The sequence below is a fragment of the Glycine max genome, chromosome 18 (assembly GCF_000004515.6).
Source record: "Glycine max cultivar Williams 82 chromosome 18, Glycine_max_v4.0, whole genome shotgun sequence".
In the NCBI taxonomy this organism is placed as follows: Eukaryota; Viridiplantae; Streptophyta; class Magnoliopsida; order Fabales; family Fabaceae; genus Glycine; species Glycine max.
This window is the reverse complement of record NC_038254.2, coordinates 53,229,330-53,250,068: the sequence shown is the minus strand read 5'-3', so window position 1 is coordinate 53,250,068 and position 20,739 is coordinate 53,229,330. Positions and strand designations below refer to the sequence as shown.

General features: G+C 28.4%; 2 protein-coding genes across 2 annotated transcripts; both read right to left on the bottom strand.

Moving 5' to 3' along the window:
- Positions 1-228: 228 nt before the first annotated feature.
- LOC100798633 (uncharacterized) lies at positions 229-5,168 on the bottom strand. Its single transcript, XM_006602778.4, has 15 exons — positions 4,899-5,168; positions 4,712-4,785; positions 4,284-4,412; positions 3,952-4,005; positions 3,733-3,843; positions 3,389-3,472; positions 3,184-3,302; positions 2,985-3,086; positions 2,691-2,807; positions 2,089-2,157; positions 1,939-2,005; positions 1,793-1,846; positions 1,555-1,644; positions 1,376-1,408; positions 229-701 (listed from the first exon to the last, which is right to left on the bottom strand). Exons 2-15 carry the CDS (start codon positions 4,736-4,738, stop codon positions 606-608), a joined length of 1,152 nt encoding a protein of 383 aa, XP_006602841.1. The 5' UTR covers positions 4,739-4,785; positions 4,899-5,168; the 3' UTR covers positions 229-605.
- A 6,724-nt stretch (positions 5,169-11,892) lies between these two features.
- Positions 11,893-15,935, bottom strand: LOC100784879 (auxin efflux carrier component). The gene is made up of 5 exons (NM_001289376.2): positions 15,175-15,935; positions 14,230-14,315; positions 13,900-14,057; positions 13,184-13,260; positions 11,893-12,638 (listed from the first exon to the last, which is right to left on the bottom strand). The coding sequence occupies exons 1-5, from the start codon at positions 15,888-15,890 to the stop codon at positions 12,566-12,568; spliced, it is 1,110 nt and encodes a 369-aa protein (NP_001276305.2). The 5' UTR covers positions 15,891-15,935; the 3' UTR covers positions 11,893-12,565.
- Positions 15,936-20,739: the final 4,804 nt, after the last annotated feature.

Sequence of the window (20,739 nt, the reverse complement as noted above, 5' to 3'; positions counted from 1 at the left end):
AAAGATTTTGCTATTAGATTTTCTCATTTATCATTTTTAAAAAATTATTTCTCGGAGCCAATCAAATGTATCTTTTTTGGAAAAAAAATCTTGATCAAGATAGAATTATCAGATAATAAACGTGAGGATCTCTTCTTCCAGACAGAAAATATTTATTTGCTTTAACGGATTTTTTATTAGTAGGTCATGGTCAACATTTGTTTAATAATTAAACAATAATAAATTTAATAAGAACTTCAAAACAAATAATTAATTAAACTATTTTTACAAACACAACGAATATAAAATATGAAGTAAGGGTAATAGAAATTTGCATAAGGTGGAGAAAATTTCGTATTTTTAGCAAAGGACAGAATAAACAATTCCATTTGGAAACTATTAAAAAATGAAAGGTTAAACAAAAATGCACCAAACTCAATTGAGAAGAATTTTTTCCCCATGAAGTCATGCTTGCCCTTGAGATGCTAAAAAAACTCCTCTAGGCTTTTTTAACTACTCCCCTCTCCATGATCAACATTTGTTTTATCTGCCAATTGAATTTGCTTCTCCTTACATATTTGTGTATTTTCATAAAATCTATACACAATTTTGACTATCAGTATTTGTTATTGAAATGGATCGACCCAACAATCATCCTCCTCAACTGCCTTCTGCCATCGTTTTCTAAAAACTTGTAATTCACGGTAAGACAGTCTCCTCACCTGAACCATATACAAAATAATATTAGTAAGTAGTAACAAGTTAATTACAAAATTATTTAGATACAAGGCTTAGCTGTACATTTTATCACTCATTTTTTATGTTTTTGCAAATTTTGTCATTTAATTTTAAAATTTTTGACACTATGTCTCCTATATTATAATTAAACATTTTTTGTTTTTAAAAATTGGATGGCAAAATTCGCAACTAATTAAGAAATAACATAAAAATTTCCTCATAAAAAAAATGCTATATACATAAAAGAGTTCACTATCATCTGATAATTAGAAATTTAATTATGGAGGTAAACAAATGATCATTTGAGCTAACTGTCAAAAGGCAGATAATGACATTAGAGAGGGTGATTGTCATTGAAGGTGACTAGTGCCTAAATCAAGGTTTTCAATTCAATAAAACCAAACATGTCATTTTCCATATCTTCAGATATTTGCATTGGGGTAATGTGCATGCATAACACTAGAATTAAAAAATGTTTTTATTTCCTATCAAACAACCAAGCATAAGTCCATCCAAAAAGAATTATTCACAAAAATGGATTCTGAACCTAACTGGATGAGTGATTTTGGAGCAGAAAAATGCATTGTGATTTTAACATTAGTAAACGTAAGCATGTGCCAATGGTTTGGGCTAAAAAATTGTGACAAGACAGACTTACATCAACTCTATGATCCTTTGTCCGAGATGAAACCTGCAAAGTCAGATAAATTTCAGTAGAATTAGAGGCACAATTGTTCCATATAAAAAGCATACCACAAATCATAATCATTGCAAACTATAGGAGTACAAGCATTTGCACAATGCAAAACTCTGCAATAGAGATGCCATATTTCTTACCTCATTCACATCTAAGCCTCCAAGAGTAGGATGACCGTAGTGGACTATGTATTCAGCATCCACAACACCAACATTTTTTGTTCGATCACCCTAGTAACCATAAATAAGATCATATTAAACTAGAAAGTATAAATAATAATAAGAAGAAAACAAGAGAATGCCACCAGGGGAATATTCAACAAGTAGAATTGGAATAACTCATCAAACTGAACCAAAAATTAAGGAGCTTTTAACATGCCTGAGCACAGTAGCCTAGCTGCATATCTAGACCCCATGCATGGATCAAGTCATTCTGTAAAATAAAGTAAACCACAAATGATGAATAAATAAAGTAATCTAATAGTAATGCTTCAGCAGTAACATTCAAATGAGAGAATGGTGCACCTGGATCATATACCAAACGCAACGCCAAGCAGCTCTTGAGAAAACAGGAGCCATCATTTCAACCCACCTGAAACAATTGGTGAAGCTTTCTTAAACTATAGTAGTATAAAGGGAATCCACATTAAATTAGAATTTACAAAAACAATTTACCCTGTGCAAGGAGGAGCAGTGCTACTTTCATCACAACGTTTGCCACTACCACCAGTTTTGTAAATCCTTCTGCTCGAACACAATGACCAAAAGCATACTCAATATTGACACAAATATCTGCTTCAAAACTAATTTAATATGATTTATCAATTGAAGTTCATTAGCGAAGGTTGAGGAAATTTGAACTCATGGCCTCCATTTAGATTATGTGAGTACCTGTTCTTTTTACAAGCAAAACCAATTTCTTACACCGTGACACGCATTCTAATTAATGTAAAACTATAGATGAAATTAAAGCGAATTTTATCAAAATCAATTCCACCAAAATTCAAATCAAAGAGAGACACTAAGTAACTAAACTATTAACTGCCTTTATAACAAAAAAAACAAAACGAAGAAGTACATGTTGCAGAGTGCATAGTGTTGATGGTAACCCATGGTCTAACTAATGAGATAATGGGAACCAGCTATCCTTCATAAAGGTGAAACTATCTGTGTTCTTTAGTTAACTGTAGTTACTGTGATGAGACAAAAAAAATTATGTTTCTTATAATACAAACAAAATCATTGTCGACAACAGAAAAAAGGATAAACAGTAGAACCTGTGCACATTCGACCTCCTCCCACGTGCAGTAATCTGATGATGTACCTCTGATTTGTTACTATCAAGTGCTGGTTGTGATATTTCCAGTCCTTCACTTTTTATAATAGAAACATACCTAAAATCATTCAAGTATAAAATATCAGCCACTAGTCCTAAAGATGTTGTACTAATGTATGAACTTTTTCAATTATTTAGAAGTTATAACTGCTAGTTTTGAACTACTTAATTCGCTATAATCAAATTTAGTGTGTACTTGCTTCATTTATATGCTTACAGAATAAATTGAACATACCTATCAGGGTGGAAGTGTTCAACTCCAAGATCCTCATCCCATAGGAAAATATAACCATATTCTGCAACTATGTCAGGGTGTAAGAAACGCTTTGCAAACCACCTAGTCAAGAATAATGTGTCCAAGAATACAGGATTTTAGGATAACTTAATTATTTTTTTATATATTATTGATGGTAATGAAATGTGAGGTCCCCTACCATTTACTTTGATTGGCTACAGCCACATGAATGACATGATTATTCCATTCAAAGTCATTCCATTCGTCAACAATACCATCGTAGTGGAAGAGCATTACAACGAAATTGCTTGATAGAAACTGCAAGTTGGGGTTGAAAGAGTCATCACTTATCAAACTAGAACATTGGTAATGAACAATTTATACAGAGCACCCCTTGAAATTACCTTTTTGACCAATTTGTTCACAAGATCTTTCTGCTTTATCCCAACTGCCATTGCAAACAAATTGGTTGATGCATTTTCCTTATTCTGTTCAAATGTGTCCAAGTCAAAACATAACCACAAGAGGAAAGAAAAATAACTAGGAGAAGAATAGCATAAAAGAGAATGCAAACTGAGGCTGAACTCAATTGAAGAGACTACTTAGCCTATGTCAATAACTTTACACTAAAATATCTATATAGAGTGTAGAAATTGTAGAGGTTAATGGTAGGCTTAGGCTCACAAAATCAGAATATGTAAGCAATTGCAAATTTTCTCCTGATAAAACATGAATGACTGAAACTCACCTCTATTGTCTTAGTCATAGGAAGATCCCACAAATGCCGCATTTCCAAATCAGAAGTGTTGGAGATTATGCCTTCAGGTAATGCATGACTTCCACCAGTCCTGCACTGGTTCTACTAAGCAAAATAAGCAAATATAAGCATCTAAGATGAACATCCCAAACAGTAGACTATCAATGACTCAAATACTTTCTAATTTACATGCTGAGAAAGAGAATGAACCTTGCAATTGTCATTTTTCAATTTCTTGATGTTCATTTTCCACCTTAATAGTTTCTGCAGTACAAAACCAAAACTATCATACTTCATGTTCAAATTTTGGAGGAATCTGAATCCCTATTTAATCAAAGTCAAAGTCAAATTCAATTTGGTATTTGATCAACAAGCATCCATCCCCAAAGGATCCATGGAATGAAACCAAATTTACATTTATGGTGAAAAAAAGTCAACCAGGTCAACCAAATTCAACTGGCAGATGAAATAGTAATTTTGAAACAACACTGCATGAAAACTATTTCACTGTTTAATCCTAAGGTAAGGATTTATTTATATACCTCGTTGTAGCGTTGTGCAAAGAATAAAGTCGAGAAAAGCAAGACAACACAAAGTAAAGAAACCGCTGGAACGATTCCACAGAAGCATAATCTCTTACTCTTTGAATCAGAATCCAAATTGTCCTGGTACTAGATAAGAGGGAAAAAAGGTTAGATGAAAAAGTAATAATAAATTAAAAACTATGATAACATTTTAATATTTCAACCTCTACAACCCTGCATTGTAAGGGCCACATACACAATTCATAGTTCTGCTAAACAAATTAAAAAGAAGAAGAAGAACTTGGAGACGACTATACCAAAACAAAACAAATGAAACAGTACCAGAGAAAAAACAGCAAAGATAAACATCAAACAACACGAATGCAAACAAAAATTGATTCTATTGCAATAATAATAATATATGATTGAAGGAAAAAGTAGCCTACACGACTATGTGTCTTCATTTTCTTCATTCAGAAGCAGAGCAAAGCACAGCCTTCAGTTTTGTTTTGTGTATAATCTGTTGACCAAAAACAATGAAAAATCGAAATCAAATCCAAGTAAAACAAGTTTATCAGTGGCAGAGACGATCATGATCATAATCATGATCAATTAATCATAAGGATAAGTTACCTTTTGTTTAGTGGATAATGATATAGTTAGTTGATAAGAAAGAGATAAAGAAAGATAAGAAACACGAAATGGGTTTGCTTTGCACGATGATCTTGTATGGTGTGGGTGTTATTTTGAAAAATTAAGGTTGTTGTTGTGACTTTTAATGTAACACAATTTTTTTTTTTTCTGACGCGCCAAAGTAAAATGTTTTTGTCATAGTTTTCTTCTTTTCTGCGAATCCAATGGAATCTGTTTCTTCATTGTGTGTTAGCGTAGACCACCGTAACTGGCGATTGCATCACTGGCATGTATGATGTGATGTGGCGTAATAACATAACATTAACACATGTGATTAATTTCCCTTGAACCTTACAAAAAGGCAAATATTTTTGGAATTTTTTAGGTTATGATTATGAAATATTTCTCCTAAAAAAATCATCCATGATTGGTTAATTGACTTGGTTTTCTTTTCGTGTAATATACTTTTGATTGACTAAATGATTGATTAGTTGACTTGGTTTTCTTTTCGTGTAATATACTTTTGATTGACTAATATAACTTGAAAAAAAATTAGAGAAATAGAGAGAGATGTAATAAAAAAAAAGAGAAAAAGAGAGAGAGAGGTTCATTATTATTATCCATAATTTTTTATATGGATTGGAGTATTATGATTTTGATTTGAACATTATTTGGTTTAATTATGATTTAATCGTACTTCAACTATAAATTAATTAATTGGTTAAACTAATCACATCATTACTCAAAAGTTTTATTGGTTCAATCCATATCAAAATTTTAAAACTATAGTTACAAGGGAAATGCATGTGAGAGGTCTAAAATCAACCCCTAATCCTTTATTATCAACCCCCTTTATACTAAAAGGTTAACTAATATTTATTCTATGGAATTTTATCATAATAAAACTTATGTTATAATTTATAACTTTGGCAATAATTTTTTTGTCAATAATGAAAATCCATCCCTATATTATAATGTGAATATATAAAAATTTTAAGTTTGAATCCTCATTCAATAAAAAAAAAGTTTGAATCCTCATTTATTCCATCTGTTTTTTTTTTGGCATTTATTATGCATAATTATTTTCTACACGATTTAATCATTAATAGTATAATAAATCAAATAAGCAATCAACATTAACAAAAAAAAAAATCAATTCAATATGCATGATAAACAAATTGAAGTAGATGGCAATATTTTCTTATCGTCTTTGTTATACAAAATGATTACAGTATAAGCAATTAAAAAAAGAAAATAAAATTTGATTAATTAAACACATAAATGTATATAATAAATATATAGTTAATGTAATTAATACAGTAAATAAGTATTTTTTCTCGATTTTGGTAAAACTTAAACGCGAATAAATAATGCCCAAATTCAACATACCTGTTTTTTACCAATAGCTAAAAATAACCTTGTATTAAATGATCATACACAACTCATTCATGTGGTCCATAAAAAAACGTTATATTATAATTTAAGTTGTTAATTATAAATTCAAAATAATTTATATCATTCAAATAATTCAAATATTTTAAATTTAAATTATATTCTTATTGAATTTGGCAGAATCTTCTGCCTGTGTATTCTCATGTGAGCTCCTCCTAAGCAAAGACACTTTGATGCTAGTAATAACCAATATCTAAAATAAATTAGAGTAAAGTTGGCTTATTGAAATCTTGATATCCTCTTTTATAGAGGCGAAATTAGATCTATAATATCAATTTTTACTGTAAGATAGCATAATTAGAAAAATATATAATTTTATATTATCTTTTCTCTCATGTGATAAATCTTTTTTGAATTTAAGGATGTGATAAATCTTTTTTGAATTTAAGGATTATCTTTATTATAAAAGATATAATTTTGATCCTATCTTAATTATTCTTGATATCCTCTTTTATAAAGGTGAAATTAAATCTATAATATCAATTTTTACGGTAAGATAACATAATTAAAAAAATATATAATTTTATATTATCTTTCCTCTCATGTGATAAATCCTTTTTGGATTTAGAGGTTATCTTTATTATAAAAAAAGATATAATTTTGATACTATCTTAATTATTCTTACAAGATTATCTGGATATCGAGTAATTTAGCCTACTGACCACCAAATACAAAGATTTGTTGAGTTCCAATAGTAAAAATGTCGTTACTACAATTGCAGGAAAAAAATATTGTGCAGTAGAATTATTCTTGAAACAACTTGGTAATGTGTGTATATATATATATATATATATATATATATATATATATATATATATGAGAAGAGGGTGACTACAAATCCAAGAAGGTATGAAAAACTTTACTTACCTCAGCTTGAGGAGACAAATTGAACTCAAACCTGTGACCAATTTGGTTAGAAGTTTTTTTAACTGGAAGGTGAGTCAATTAAAAATAAATAAATATCTTTTTCTTATTAATTACTTTTCATTTTTTTGGTTTTTTTATAACTTGTTTTTTTTTTATATATATAACCATTTTTGGTTGCTTTGTCAATTACTCTTTTAAGAATTAAAATAATATATGAATGCACGTCATAATAAATTTCGTTTAATTTTCTCCTTTAGTGTTTCCGTTCAGAAGAGCAGCAATCCTATTCATTAATTCTTCATGATAGAATGGCACAATTATTATGAAAATGTTTAAATATTTTTTTAGTCCAGTTTAATGATTTCTTACTTTTTATCTTTACAAAATTAATAATTGATTTTAGTTCTTATAAATTATCTTTTTTTATTTTTAAATGTTTTAGATGATCCTTTAAATAGTAAAAAAAAAGTGTTCTATGTAATATTTTAAGAAATAAATAAATAAATATAATTTGTATGGACTAAAAAAAAAAAATTATAAGAATGAAAAGTAAAAACTACTAAATTATAAAAACTAAAAATATATTTAAACGTTATGAAAATTGTAAAAAGAATACTCAAATTCATCCTACAGAAACTGATACCCCGAAATTGTTATTGCTAAGATAGTTAGCGCATGAAAGAAGTACCAAAGCAAGTTTTTCTTAGTTTTTCCTTTTCTTTTCCTTTCACTCCGAGTTGCTTTCAGAAATTTAAAAAAAAAAAAACGATTACAAATTTCTGTAAAGTCAATACCATGATTAAAAAAAGAAGGAAAAACGCATTAGCTCAAGCTATGTTATTTATTTACTATAATAATAAAGTCACATTGAATGATTCATCAAATAGTCATAAAACTATAAGCTGGCTCACGTTGTCTTCGTCCATGTGAATAATAATTTACAATACTTTATAGTGTCTAATTTATTTTCTTCAACCATCAATATGGGTTATGGATACAGACGTGCGAAGTTATGAATAGGATGCGTGTGTGTAATGTGTATATATTTTCTTGACATGACTCTCATGTGCCCTAAATTAAACAAGAAAATGTTCACAGTCATAGCAATCCCCTTTTTTATTTATTTTGTTGGGTTGGGTCAAAATATTCACAGTCTAGCAGAGATTCTTATCATGGCCCAACTATGGAGAAATTAGTGCACCTAGTTTTATTTGTTAGACCAGCTAACACATGTATCCCGCAAGTGCAATGTACGGGACAAATGATGTGTAGGGAAGTAATATATTTTATTATTTTTAAAAAATAAATTTAAACGTTGAATAGAATAATAAGAGATAAATTAATATTTTTTTAAATTAGTTTAAATTATTTTGAATTTTATTGATCAAACAACTTCCAACTTATTATATTTAGGTCAATTTCCAAAACTCAGAAATATCATAATATTTTAATGATTTTCAAGGTTACAATATATTCAATAATTGTTTAGCTCCTAAATTTTTAGATAAACAAATAAAAATCACTATTGAAGCATAATGCAAAAGTTGTAGCCTAAAATCTATAGCCGACAAAAATGCAAGAAAAAGACAAAACTCATAGGTTGACCTCTTATATTTTAAGATCCCCAAATATTAAACATTTCATCAACAATCTTATTTCTTTGTATCTCACTTTTTATCATATTTCATCATTTATTATATCAATATTTTTCTTTATTTTTCTTCTATCTCTATCTCTCTCAAGATGCCAATTGATTTTGAGTGTTTAAAGACTTTTTTTCAAGCTCATAAGTCCAAAACTTTATTTGGTTATGATGATAGCTAGAAAGCTTCACAATCAATGAGAGAAGAGAGAATGAACAAAAAAGGGTAAAAATAAATGAGGTATGTATTAACTTTGGTTTCGTTTTATTAGAATAAGGTAGAAGAAACAATAATCAAAACAACGGTGCATCACTAACACCTATCTTGTTTCTATTTTTAAAATATAAAAAAATAACATAATATAGAGTTAAATTAAATTTTAAAGTTTTTTTTTAAAATTATGATAAAATTAAATATTTTAGAGAAAAGATAATATAATATTGAAATAAATCAATTGAGTTTGGATAATATATTTTAAATTTAATTCAATAAAAAATTTTTTGAAGAATGATTATTTATATAAATTTAAATTAATTAATAAAAATTCAAATTTTTATATTAATATTCATTATAATATATATATATATATATAATATTTTCTATAAACCATTTTTTAAAAATATTTATTAATGTAATAAAGTTTTAAATGTGTGCTTCTCACTAAGTCCAAAGAATTAAACTTATAAAAATATCTCAAGATCATTGGAAAGCCAAAAATCTTAATTATGATGGTTATAAAAAAAGATACATTAAACACAATGAAATAATTGCTCTACGAGTGAAAATCACCCTCTCAAAGGTGTGGACTATATGTATAGACAAATTTGTCCCAAAAGATATGAAGGATAAAAAAAAGGTGTTTACAACATGCCTAATGTAATATAAAAAATTTCTTCAATAGTATGAAGACTTTATTATCAACTCTTTAATGAGTGAAATTCTAAAGAACAAACCTCTTTTTATTTTTCATTTGAACTTTTCTAGTTTGTGTCTAGTATCATTTGCTCTCAGACATATGTTTTTATTTAATGTTAAATAAATATGTATTTGAACTTTTTCAAAAAAGAAATATTTGAATTAAAATAATTTCATATTTCTTTATATTAAGAAACTTCCTATTAATTATAGTAACTAATCACATGATTTGATCCTGATATGTAATAATAAAATATTATTCTTATTTTGTTGACAACTTCCATATTTATAAAAAAATATACTTTTATTTATATTAATCATATTTTCGGTGCTAGCAAAGAATATAATAATATTCCACTAAAATATTTATTTGATTAAATTAAATTCTCTAATTTAATTATGAAATAAATTATTTTCTTATGCAAAGATTGAAGCACTCGTTTGTGTGTGATTTTGTAGGTTTAATACTAAATCGATAAAAAATTAATCACAATTAATTTATTAATTAAGATGGATTTCTAACAATACTTCTTAATGTTCATATAACATCAAGTAACATTATTTACCTTCAAGAATCAATAGAAGAATGATGTAATATTTTCTTCCATCATTTACGGTTCAAAATTAACTTTAGATTATAGTATTACTATCAAAGTCTAATAAGTTAACCAAGATCTTAATGAATGACATATGAAACTCTTTTGAATTGTATTACTATCAAGGTTAGCATGTATAGTATTACTATCAAACTCTAATGAATGACATATGAAACTTTTTTCTTCTTTCATTAAATTGTCCTAACTAAGGTCTTAATTCTATCATAAAGCTCAAAATCATTACCAAGAGTTAATGAATTTCTTTTTGATTAATCATTAATTCTACAAGTATTTAATCATATCCAATGTCCATTCAACTAGTATCCTAAGGAATCAAGTGTTTAGTATTATTAAATAAATAACTTGTTAATTACTATGATAATCTCATGTTAGAGGAAACTATTATATATATATATATATATATATATATTTTATTTTTTATTTTTTGAGAATTTCCTATTGATAGTTTAAGGTAATGTTAACCATTACGAATTCTCAATTGAGTCATTTCAAAGATGACATTCTCATGTGCATCATCTATAGATACAATTTAATAAACGAGATCTATTAATCTTTATCCAAAAAAACTATCACATATATATTGATCTATCTGGATTATTGTTATTCCATTTCACAATAATCCTATGATAAAAAAAAATTTAGATTAAAATTACAAAAGACTTGTTTTTTATTATCATGATAACAAGTCTCTAATTTTAATCAAGGACTTGTCAAATTTATTTTATTTAATAAAACAATAAATAATAATAATTCTTTATCAAAATTAATAATATGATGAATTGAATCTTGAACATATACGTTTATGCCCTCCAAGATATGATGAGCATTGCTCATTTTCCCTACAAACCTACGACAGTAACAACCAAGGGATGAGAGCTAAAACAAATGGATGTGTGCACAATACTTTCTTGCATGGTAATCTCTAGACATGGAGCATAAGTTGCACAAATCACTTTATGGGTTAAAACAAATCCCATGATGTTGGTTTGCCAAGGTACCACTGAAATCAAAGATTATGGTTTTTGTTAATCGTACTTTGTTTACTCTTTATTCACACTATGACACATTAACATGTGCAACATAATATGTGTGCTTATGTCAAGGACTTCATAATGATCATGATGTTATTCATCGGTTAAAGGCTACTTAAGCAAATGTTTTCACATTTATTGGAGTATAAATGTAAAATGAAGTTCCACATCGGATAAAAATGAGAAGGTTAAACACCATAAAAGTATGGATAAGATCCTTGAACCTGAATCTTAAAGTTTTGAGTTAATGTGTGATATGAAACTCACTTATATGGTTATTCATGATCCATTGGTTAAATCTCCCGCTTGTTTTACAAGCGACAGACTTTCACTTGAGGGAAAAACTACCATGTGGAAGAGACTTACACTTGAGATAAAAAGTGTTGAAATACAAGCATGAGGCTAAATATTCTGTCATGAATTCTATCACAAAAAAGTTAAAATGGATCAAAGACTAAATAGTATTCCAATGTGAGATTTTATATTCACACTTGAACTTTAACACATCCATGAGTGCAATTATGAATTCTATATCCATGTAGACATATGTGAGAGAGAGAGAGAGAGAATAATATATGTGAGCTAAGAAATTGATTGTAGATAATAATAGGTCATCTACACATCAAAACATGGATGATTTCAAGTTCACTATTACATATATGATCTTTAATAACATTTTTTTTGTCTAACACTTAGTAAAAATATTATTAAAAACTTTTAGTAACATTTAAAAAATGATTAAATATGAATAAATGTTACTAATATATTTTAGTGATATTTTATGAAATATTGTGTATAATTCATATCACTATTTTTATTCATATTAGTAATATTTATTTATATTTAACGATATTTTTTAAATATTGTCAAAAAAGTTTAATAACATTTTTATTAAGTGTAAAAAATATATTGTTAATCATATCACATATGTAGTAGTAATTTTTTTAACATTCCATGAGATATAACTGATTGCCAGTTAATAGGGATCAAAATCAGACTAAATTACAAATTATAACACGCACAGGCATCATTGGTACAATTGGGTAGCTACAGAATCAGTTTAACTACTAAAGAAGAAAAGCAAATAGTTTGAATTATCCCTAGCCTTTTGGACCCATAATATATATATAAACATCTCTTGTTCAATGTACAAACTCCAATATTGCGTAGTAGGCAACTAAGACGGGAAGTGAAACAATCATACCAAAGATCACCCTGATATATAACCAGAAAATTAAAAAAAAAAATGTTAGGATGATGAACTATAGATAATGGTTGCAAACAATATATATTATTAATAATTACATACTTAGTGCAATTGTGCAAATATATACACACACCCAATATAAAGAACTATAATAAAGAAGCATATGTTGTTATTATTTATTATGTGGTGGAAGGAAAACGATATTTCCTCTTAATCAGATTTTCTTGCAAGTCATTAGATAATCCAGTGGCATTACTTTAACTATATATTTATGGAATGGTTCAAAGGACTTCACATTAAAGTTTACAAGGAACTAAATTAAGCATATACCTATATGTTAAGCGGGTGCTTATTTTATCAAGAAATTAGGAATTTTATTAAGAAAAATGTTGGAAACACATTCTTAAATATATATTCTTTTGAATACACACTTTTTATTGGTTATTCACATTTAATGAATTTTTTTTTCTGATTTTTTAGTTTTGAACCTTTTACTTAGACCCCACCAAAATTTTTTTTCTGTACATTATCATCACAGAAGAACGAAACTTACGCAGTGCTGAGAACCTCCGGATGCAATCCGTATTCTTTAGCAAAAATGAAGGATGTGATGGACTGTGGCACAGCAGCCTGCACCAGATATAGAATGAAATAAATTAATTAATGGAATTAACATCCTTTTCTTTTGCTTTTGTTTTTTCATAAATGAATTAACTTTTCTTCTCTATGTATATTAGTTTTCTATTTTTATTCTGAAATGTTTAAGCATAATGCAATCAAAACTTTAACAAGTAATTGATTTATTTAGCTAATTTCGTTTACATGCGTTACGTTAATGCTCTTATAAAAACAAGATATTAAAGAAATGACATGTTCTCTTACGGTACATATATAGTGTGTGCAACACTTGCTCCATATTCCCTCATCCACCACCTCTTTTCATATATATAAGAATATTAATCACCATTCACTAATCTTTCGAGAATGTTTTTGTACGTAGTCAGTGGTCACAGTCACAAATCAATATCAAGTATTTTAATTTCTAAAAAGTTGTTGCATTGTGAAAAGTTACCAAAACATGACATGTGGCTAGAAATTCTCCTACCAATTAAAACACACACATATAAAATAGACAAGTCAACAATTAATTACTAGTAGGGATGTTAAAAAAAATGATTTCCATAAGGTAAACCAATATAAAAATAGTGCATGAATTTTGTAATGAAAACATATACAGTATGTGTTTGATCGATGAATGAAATTAATTACCTGAATGATGACGACTCGCAAAACGTCACCACGCAATCCTACAGCAATGGCACCAATAGCCGTAGCCGCAGGGCCCGCAATGAACTTTAAAACCAAACCGATTAAGGTCATGCTTGGTCCACAAGCAATCAACTTCTCCTGAAGTGCCATGAAAATACCTGCATATATGTATGCACACTTGGGTTAGTCTTCGTTTGCACAGAAAGAAAATGGAAAATGAAAAAATGAACAGTCTAATTAGTACGTACCCTGATCAATTAAGAATATGAAGAGTGATATGACAATTAAGATTCAAGAAGTGATCATGTCCATTATAAATAACTCACTCACCCATACTAAACATGGCAGTGCCCGTCCCGGCCTTTGACATTATCTGTATAGACCCTTCTAACATACTTGGCATCTCCAAATTCCACCTATATATATATGTACACACATCGTATCACAGTACATCACATAAAGATCGTTTGATATATATATATATATATATATATATATATATATATATATATATATAAATAAAATTTCAAGTGGCCAATGTGCATGAATGAAACATGCATTATATAATTAATTAAATGTGCGTACATACGTGTATTGTGTCTACTCTCTAGGGGAAGCATGTGATCGCTTAGAACTGAAAGAAATAATTTTCACCATGTATAACTAGAATAGTTAAAATAGATTTACTTAATCCTAATATTGATTATTTATTTTGATTGTATGACGATGGTCAAAATTATATCCTATTCGATATAAAATTGTTTGTGAAAGAGAAGGATTTTAAAAAATAATCTACTGTCCTAATTTGGACCATAACATTAAAACTTTTTTATTATTCGCGATTGGAATTAGAACCGTATTTATTTGTGATTTGTTGTGGTATCAATAAACAGGACAAAAGCATATTGTAATGGTGACCGATATTTAAAATCTTGTGAAAGAGCAATAATGTATATAGGTGTATAGATGAAAAAATGATAGAGGTAGAGAAAAGATATAGTAACAAATCGATAAATTTAATAAATGATGCGATAGGAAAATGAAGAAAGAAATAGAAATAAAAAAAAATTGACGAAAACTAAATGAGAGAAAATGAATATATATTTAGAATTTTGTCCGTGTAATTATGGAAAAGTTGTGATTGTATATATCCCGTTTGAGGAGGTGGGGGTAGATAAATGATATAATAGAAGAGATAGAAAGAAATGAAGTAAAAATGAGATGGCAAAGAAAGTGAGTGTATGCTGATTAATATACACTATGAAACAAGTATACCTGTTGGATATGAAAGCCCAGGAAATGCCAATCACACAGCCATAGGAGTTAGGGTTTGTTGCAAGTTTGCGCCACACAAGCTTCATCACCTTGCAAAAAGGAAGCCTACTAGTAACACTCTCTTCCAACATCAACTCTTCTTTCACGTCAACAGCCTCCACATCTTTCCCTCCTCCACCTTCATTCTTATTGATCATTGTTTTTGATCTTGGTTTTACGGTGGTGGTGGTGGTGCCCTCAATTCCCGTTCTCCAAAACTCCATCACAAAGAGAAGCAAAGGGAGCCATATGGTGGCCTGAAGAACCGAGGACTGAACCACAAGGTCCACACCTAGGGCTCCATACATGGGCTTCACCATTGGAACCCCAACAACAACAGCGTTGGTGAGATTGCACAAAGAGAAGCTGATTATGGACCAGCAAAAGGTGCATTTAGGAGTGCACTTGGCCCAGAGGGCAAGTACCACCATGATGATGAACTTCGATATGGTGTCTGCTGCTATGAACGAGAAGTTCATCTTGAAAGGGTCGATGTGAGCAGTGAACTCGAAGATGAAGAGTGGCAATGTGAAGTAACAAACTAGCTTGTTTATTGCTTCACATTGCTCCTTGGTGAAGATGTTCCACCACTTCAGTGAACCATACCCTAATAATAGAGCAAAATAGAGTGGCACCACTGCTACCACTACTTTGTATACATCTTCCCACCCTATCATTTTTTCTTTTCTTTGTGTGTATGTGTGATCTAAAAACCCTCAACTTGTCGAGAAAAATTATGAATATTGAAATAACATGCACTTTGGTTTTTCTGTTTTTGGTTTCAGTCCAGCTTGCTAGCTAGCTGTAAGCAAAATGCATTTTAAGTGAAACATTAATCGATCTAAGGTATTTATATGCATACACTTACAAGAAAGGACAAAATGCATGTGAATAAACAAATCATAATGTTATTCTTCGAGTGAAGTCATTAAAAATATATAAATATTAATATTCATACACTAAATGGAAAGGACAGGAGAGATAAACAAATGATCTTTATTCCAGTGATAACATCATTTTGTTATTTTCTTTTAATTGATTTTATCGACAACTTATGAAGCTAGGTAAGTTTTTATGCAATAACAGCAAGGTTACTTTCTTGTAACCTAGAAGTGGTGAGTTCAAATGTTATTAGAAATGACCTCGTTGATGTGAAAGTTAAGCTGGCTACTGTCTCTAAAGTTCAATAGGTGAGATTCTCGAGCTCTAGTTCGCCTTTTTTTTCATCTATAATCTGCACATACAACATGGTCATACAACATGAATGTGATATCACTACACATGTCAAGTGTAAAGTTTGTAAGATGGTATGATAGCAAGTGATCTGATAAGCCCAACAATTATTTTTAGAATACATTTGATATCATCTTATAATCAACTTGTAAAGTGAAAATTATCTTCTAATTATGCACTTTAATTTGGCTATATCATTAGCCAATATAGATTCCCAACAATAGTTGTTGTTGCTATGCATTTGCCGTGAGGTAAAAATCTTCAGCGTTGCGGCCACAGTTTCAGTTGTATAACTTTTTCAAAACCACGAAATACAGACATGGGTTGGAGGGCGTGCTCTCAGAATTGGATTCCATTCATATATATGGATGCCTGAAGGCTGACATGAGAGTAACTAGCTAGCTCAGTGCATACCAATGTGTGGTTGCTTTCGCCTTGTTGTTTTGTTTGTGGTCAGCAATTTTTGACATACAGAATAAAGAATGTAGCTTGCCACTACTTCATTCACCTTTGATAATAGTTTTTGGGATTTCATTAATTATTGGCATGTTGCATATATGTTATTCTTAGCACAACACAAAGTGGGATTTCAATAATGCAAGCATCCTAAATTCCCTGTTTGCGAATGATACTGTCACTGATATTATTTTTTGCAGTTAGAAGGTGACAACACCAACCAATACCAATCTCGACCTTTAGTCAGAGAAACTTTGTAAATAAAAGTTGATTGTTGGTGTGTTGTGCTTTGGTCATCAATCACTGATTCTCATCACACATTACCTGAATATAATACAGGATGTATCTAATAAGAAAGTGGTTTTTATATATGATCACTTTAAACTTTGCATATAATAAAGATCGTTTGCTCGAAGTTAGTTCCGCCATATGTTATAGGTTTCAAGGACACACACACATATATGTATATGAAAAAAGTTACGAAATCATCTTAGATGCAGACTATTCAAACAAGAAAATTTAGATTTCATGTTTTGTCCACACATGCCTCAGCTTGACTAAAGTTCTATTCCTTCCTTCAACAAATATGTGAAGCAAGGAGTGTGAATGGTTAACATCTTAGACGTACGTGATCTTACTTTCTCCTCTCTCTCTGTATTTTCCATATCATCAATTTGATTCTATTACACGTCCAACATATTCATAAATTAATTTACACCCCAAATTATGCTAGACGTACGTTATCTTCTTCCTTCCCATGTGTTTGTTTCCATGTCTCAGAACATTAAAAAAAATTGTGCAGTTCGGCACTATACAAGAAGAACCTTGGTCCAATGGCGCATTTTAATATTCGAAAAAAATTAAACCCAAATTGTAGTCGAGTTAAATTTTTCATAATTCAACTGTTTTACATTTTCAGAATCAGGATGAATGATGGTATGTTTGGATTGTAGGAAAGTGGAAAGAATGAAAAGGAAAGAAAGAAAAATAATCTTTATAATTTTTTAGATAATTATGCTATTGATGTGAAATATTAATCTATTTTGTCAATCATTAATTTTTTGTCAAAAAAAAATTGACTAACTTTCATGAAATTTTTTCTTCCAATAATGATATTTTTATCTACAAAACATTATTGCTTAAGAAATTTAAGCCTAAACCCACTTGAACCAATCCATGTGTTAGTTTTTTTTTTTGTTATTTAGTATTTATTAAAATGGAAAAGGGTTATATTTGTCAAGATATTTCAGTTAACTTTTATTTTTTATGTATTAGTTGAAAAGTTTGGTTTAACTATTCAATAAAAAAATTATTTTTAATAATTTTTAGTGATTTTTAAAATGTTACTTAAAATAGTATTTTTAAAATATTAATTTCTAATTTTATTTTATTTTTATCATCAATATATTAATCCCAATTTCTTTGATTATCCTTTTTAAACAAAACATAACTTTATTATTTTTGTTATTATATATTTTTCAAGTATTTTAGTAGTTAATTTTATTAAATACTTATAATTAAATAAATTAACTTTTTAACTTTTAACTACTAATTAATTTTTAAACTTTGAACTAGTTTTGTCACAAATAGCCTTATATTTTCTAACATTTCAAATTAGGAGGAATAAAAAACTTTTATAATTAAAAGACTAAGTCTCTTTATCTTTACACACTCTACTTTTTTGTTATTATTAGAAATAGGCTAAAATATCATTTTGGTCTACTAGATTTTCTCGTTTTCTTGCTTTGCTCTTTTATTTTTTAAAATTTCTGTATTGATCTTTTATCTTTTAATTTTTTTTTTTTGTCAATTTGAGTAATGTCGCAAACATAAAAGATCAAAATAGGAATTTTAAAACAAAAAATTAAAACCAAAAAAACACAAAATATAATGGATTAAAATAATATTTTAGCTTTAAGAATATTTGTTATATTTTACACATATTTTTTAAAAAAATTCTTCTCATTTTTTTTCAAATAACTTTCAAAATCATCTCATTGTTGATTTTTTTTATCTTTCTCTTGCTTTCTTTTATGTGTCCCCTTTATTTTTTAAACTAAATATACCATAAGCAAACAGTTGTTAGTTTAGATTCACATAAAACAATTAGAGAGATTATGTTAAGGTATTATAAACTTCTTAATAGATTTTTATTGATAAAAAAAATTCAAATAGGACAAAATATCAGATCATACTGCACCGAAAAACAATATCAGCCAATAATCCCAACATGCGATCTGCATGTACGTGGGAGATGAATTGGTATAAAAGAGAGATACTTGTTTATACTATTGGTGGTCGCCTTGTATATATTTGGTACACACGCTAACGTTTCAAGCAAAATATATATAATAAAAATTGATAGAATTTATACTTTTAGAAATTAAATTTATTTTTGATATACCACAAACTAAGCTATTTATTTCAAATAATTAAAATAAAGACCAAAGAGTATAACCTCCGTTGGGACGAATGAAAGAATATGGGAAAGAAAAAAAAATTGAATTGAGAGAAAAAGGAACAAAAAATATTTAAATTTTTGTTTATGTAAGTTAATTTTTTTCTCTTCTTATTTCTCATCAATCAAACAAAGAAAATTCATCATTATTCGTATTTTCTTTCTTCTATAATTACTTTTCTTTCATCCAAAGTGTAAGTAAAGAATCTCATCTTAGATAAAGATAAATATGTTGAGCAATACAGAAGTGACAACAACCCACAAACTAAATACTTAAAGGTCTCGTTTTTGGGTGATTGCAAATTTTTAGTGTTTAAATATAATTTTTAAAATAAAGTATTTGATAAAAATAAAACTGAATTGATTTTAACTCAATTTTAAAATAATTTTATACTTATTATCAAAACAAAAAAAATATTTTTAATTTTTAATTTTAAAAAATACATTCTAACCAACATGATGAATACATGTAATAAAGTCTAGTTAATTAGACTTAACCTATCTTCTGTCCTACCTTTCAGTTCCCAACATCATTGTATTAATTACGACCTAAATTTGTTCTTCTAGTCCTATCATTCTCCTCCATCTATCTATATATATATGACAAACCAAAGTTTACTGACAATCAGGCGACTTTCAAAAACTTTTTATATATCTAACCATTCTATTATATTTCATGTATGGCCTAAACTTCATCTCACTTTCAGATCAAATGCCACCTTACTTAAGAAAAATTAGTATATATACGAACATAAATCAATCACGGATGAGTAAATCTACCATGAATTTGATATAACTTAAAAAATAATATATTTTTTGGACACTTACACTCTTAATTTTTTTTATCATATCATTATATATTACATTTATTGTTTCTCTCTTTTATTTTTCTTTTCAGACACAGATTATATATATGAGTGTCCAGGAAATATTTTTCTTAAAAAAGTGAAATCGATATATGTGTGTGTGTTACATTTTGTTTGGCATCTAATCTCTTGAATATTCTTGTTTTAGTATCGAATGATGTCCAGAAAATTTTCTTCTTTCTTTAGTTTTTAGTGCGGAGGGTATAATTTTGAACTTGCTTTCTCCGTCGCGTTGAAAGTGCGGAGAGCCATTGCTCAAGCATGTTATGCCACTTCAACTATTTGGCTATATATTTTTTAATGCTAAAAGTGAGACTATACGTTTAATTGGAAAAATTTGCATAGGAAAATACATAATATTTTGAAAGAAAAAAAAAACTGTACGAAAAACACGTAGCGTGATTTTTGTCCATTTTTCTTTCCTTTTTTAACTTATTATTCATCCACTAAAACACAATTTTTTTGTTGTTGTTTCTTAACAAAAATTATGGTACATAACTATATGCTCTTCGT

Excerpts from the sequence above, each read along its gene's own strand:
- LOC100784879 (NM_001289376.2), bottom strand. The coding sequence starts at position 15,890 with ATGATAGGGTGGGAAGATGTATACAAAGTAGTGGTAGCAGTGGTGCCA. Across the intron at positions 14,316-15,174 it reads TGGGCTTTCATATCCAACAG|GTGGAATTTGGAGATGCCAA; the intron begins GTATACTTGTTT and ends ATATATATATAG. Across the intron at positions 12,639-13,183 it reads CCGGAGGTTCTCAGCACTGC|GGTGATCTTTGGTATGATTG; the intron begins GTAAGTTTCGTT and ends GTTATATATCAG.
- LOC100798633 (XM_006602778.4), bottom strand. The coding sequence starts at position 4,738 with ATGAAGAAAATGAAGACACATAGTCGT. Across the intron at positions 3,473-3,732 it reads CTATGACTAAGACAATAGAG|AATAAGGAAAATGCATCAAC; the intron begins GTGAGTTTCAGT and ends ACATTTGAACAG. Across the intron at positions 2,006-2,088 it reads ACTGCTCCTCCTTGCACAGG|GTGGGTTGAAATGATGGCTC; the intron begins GTAAATTGTTTT and ends CAATTGTTTCAG.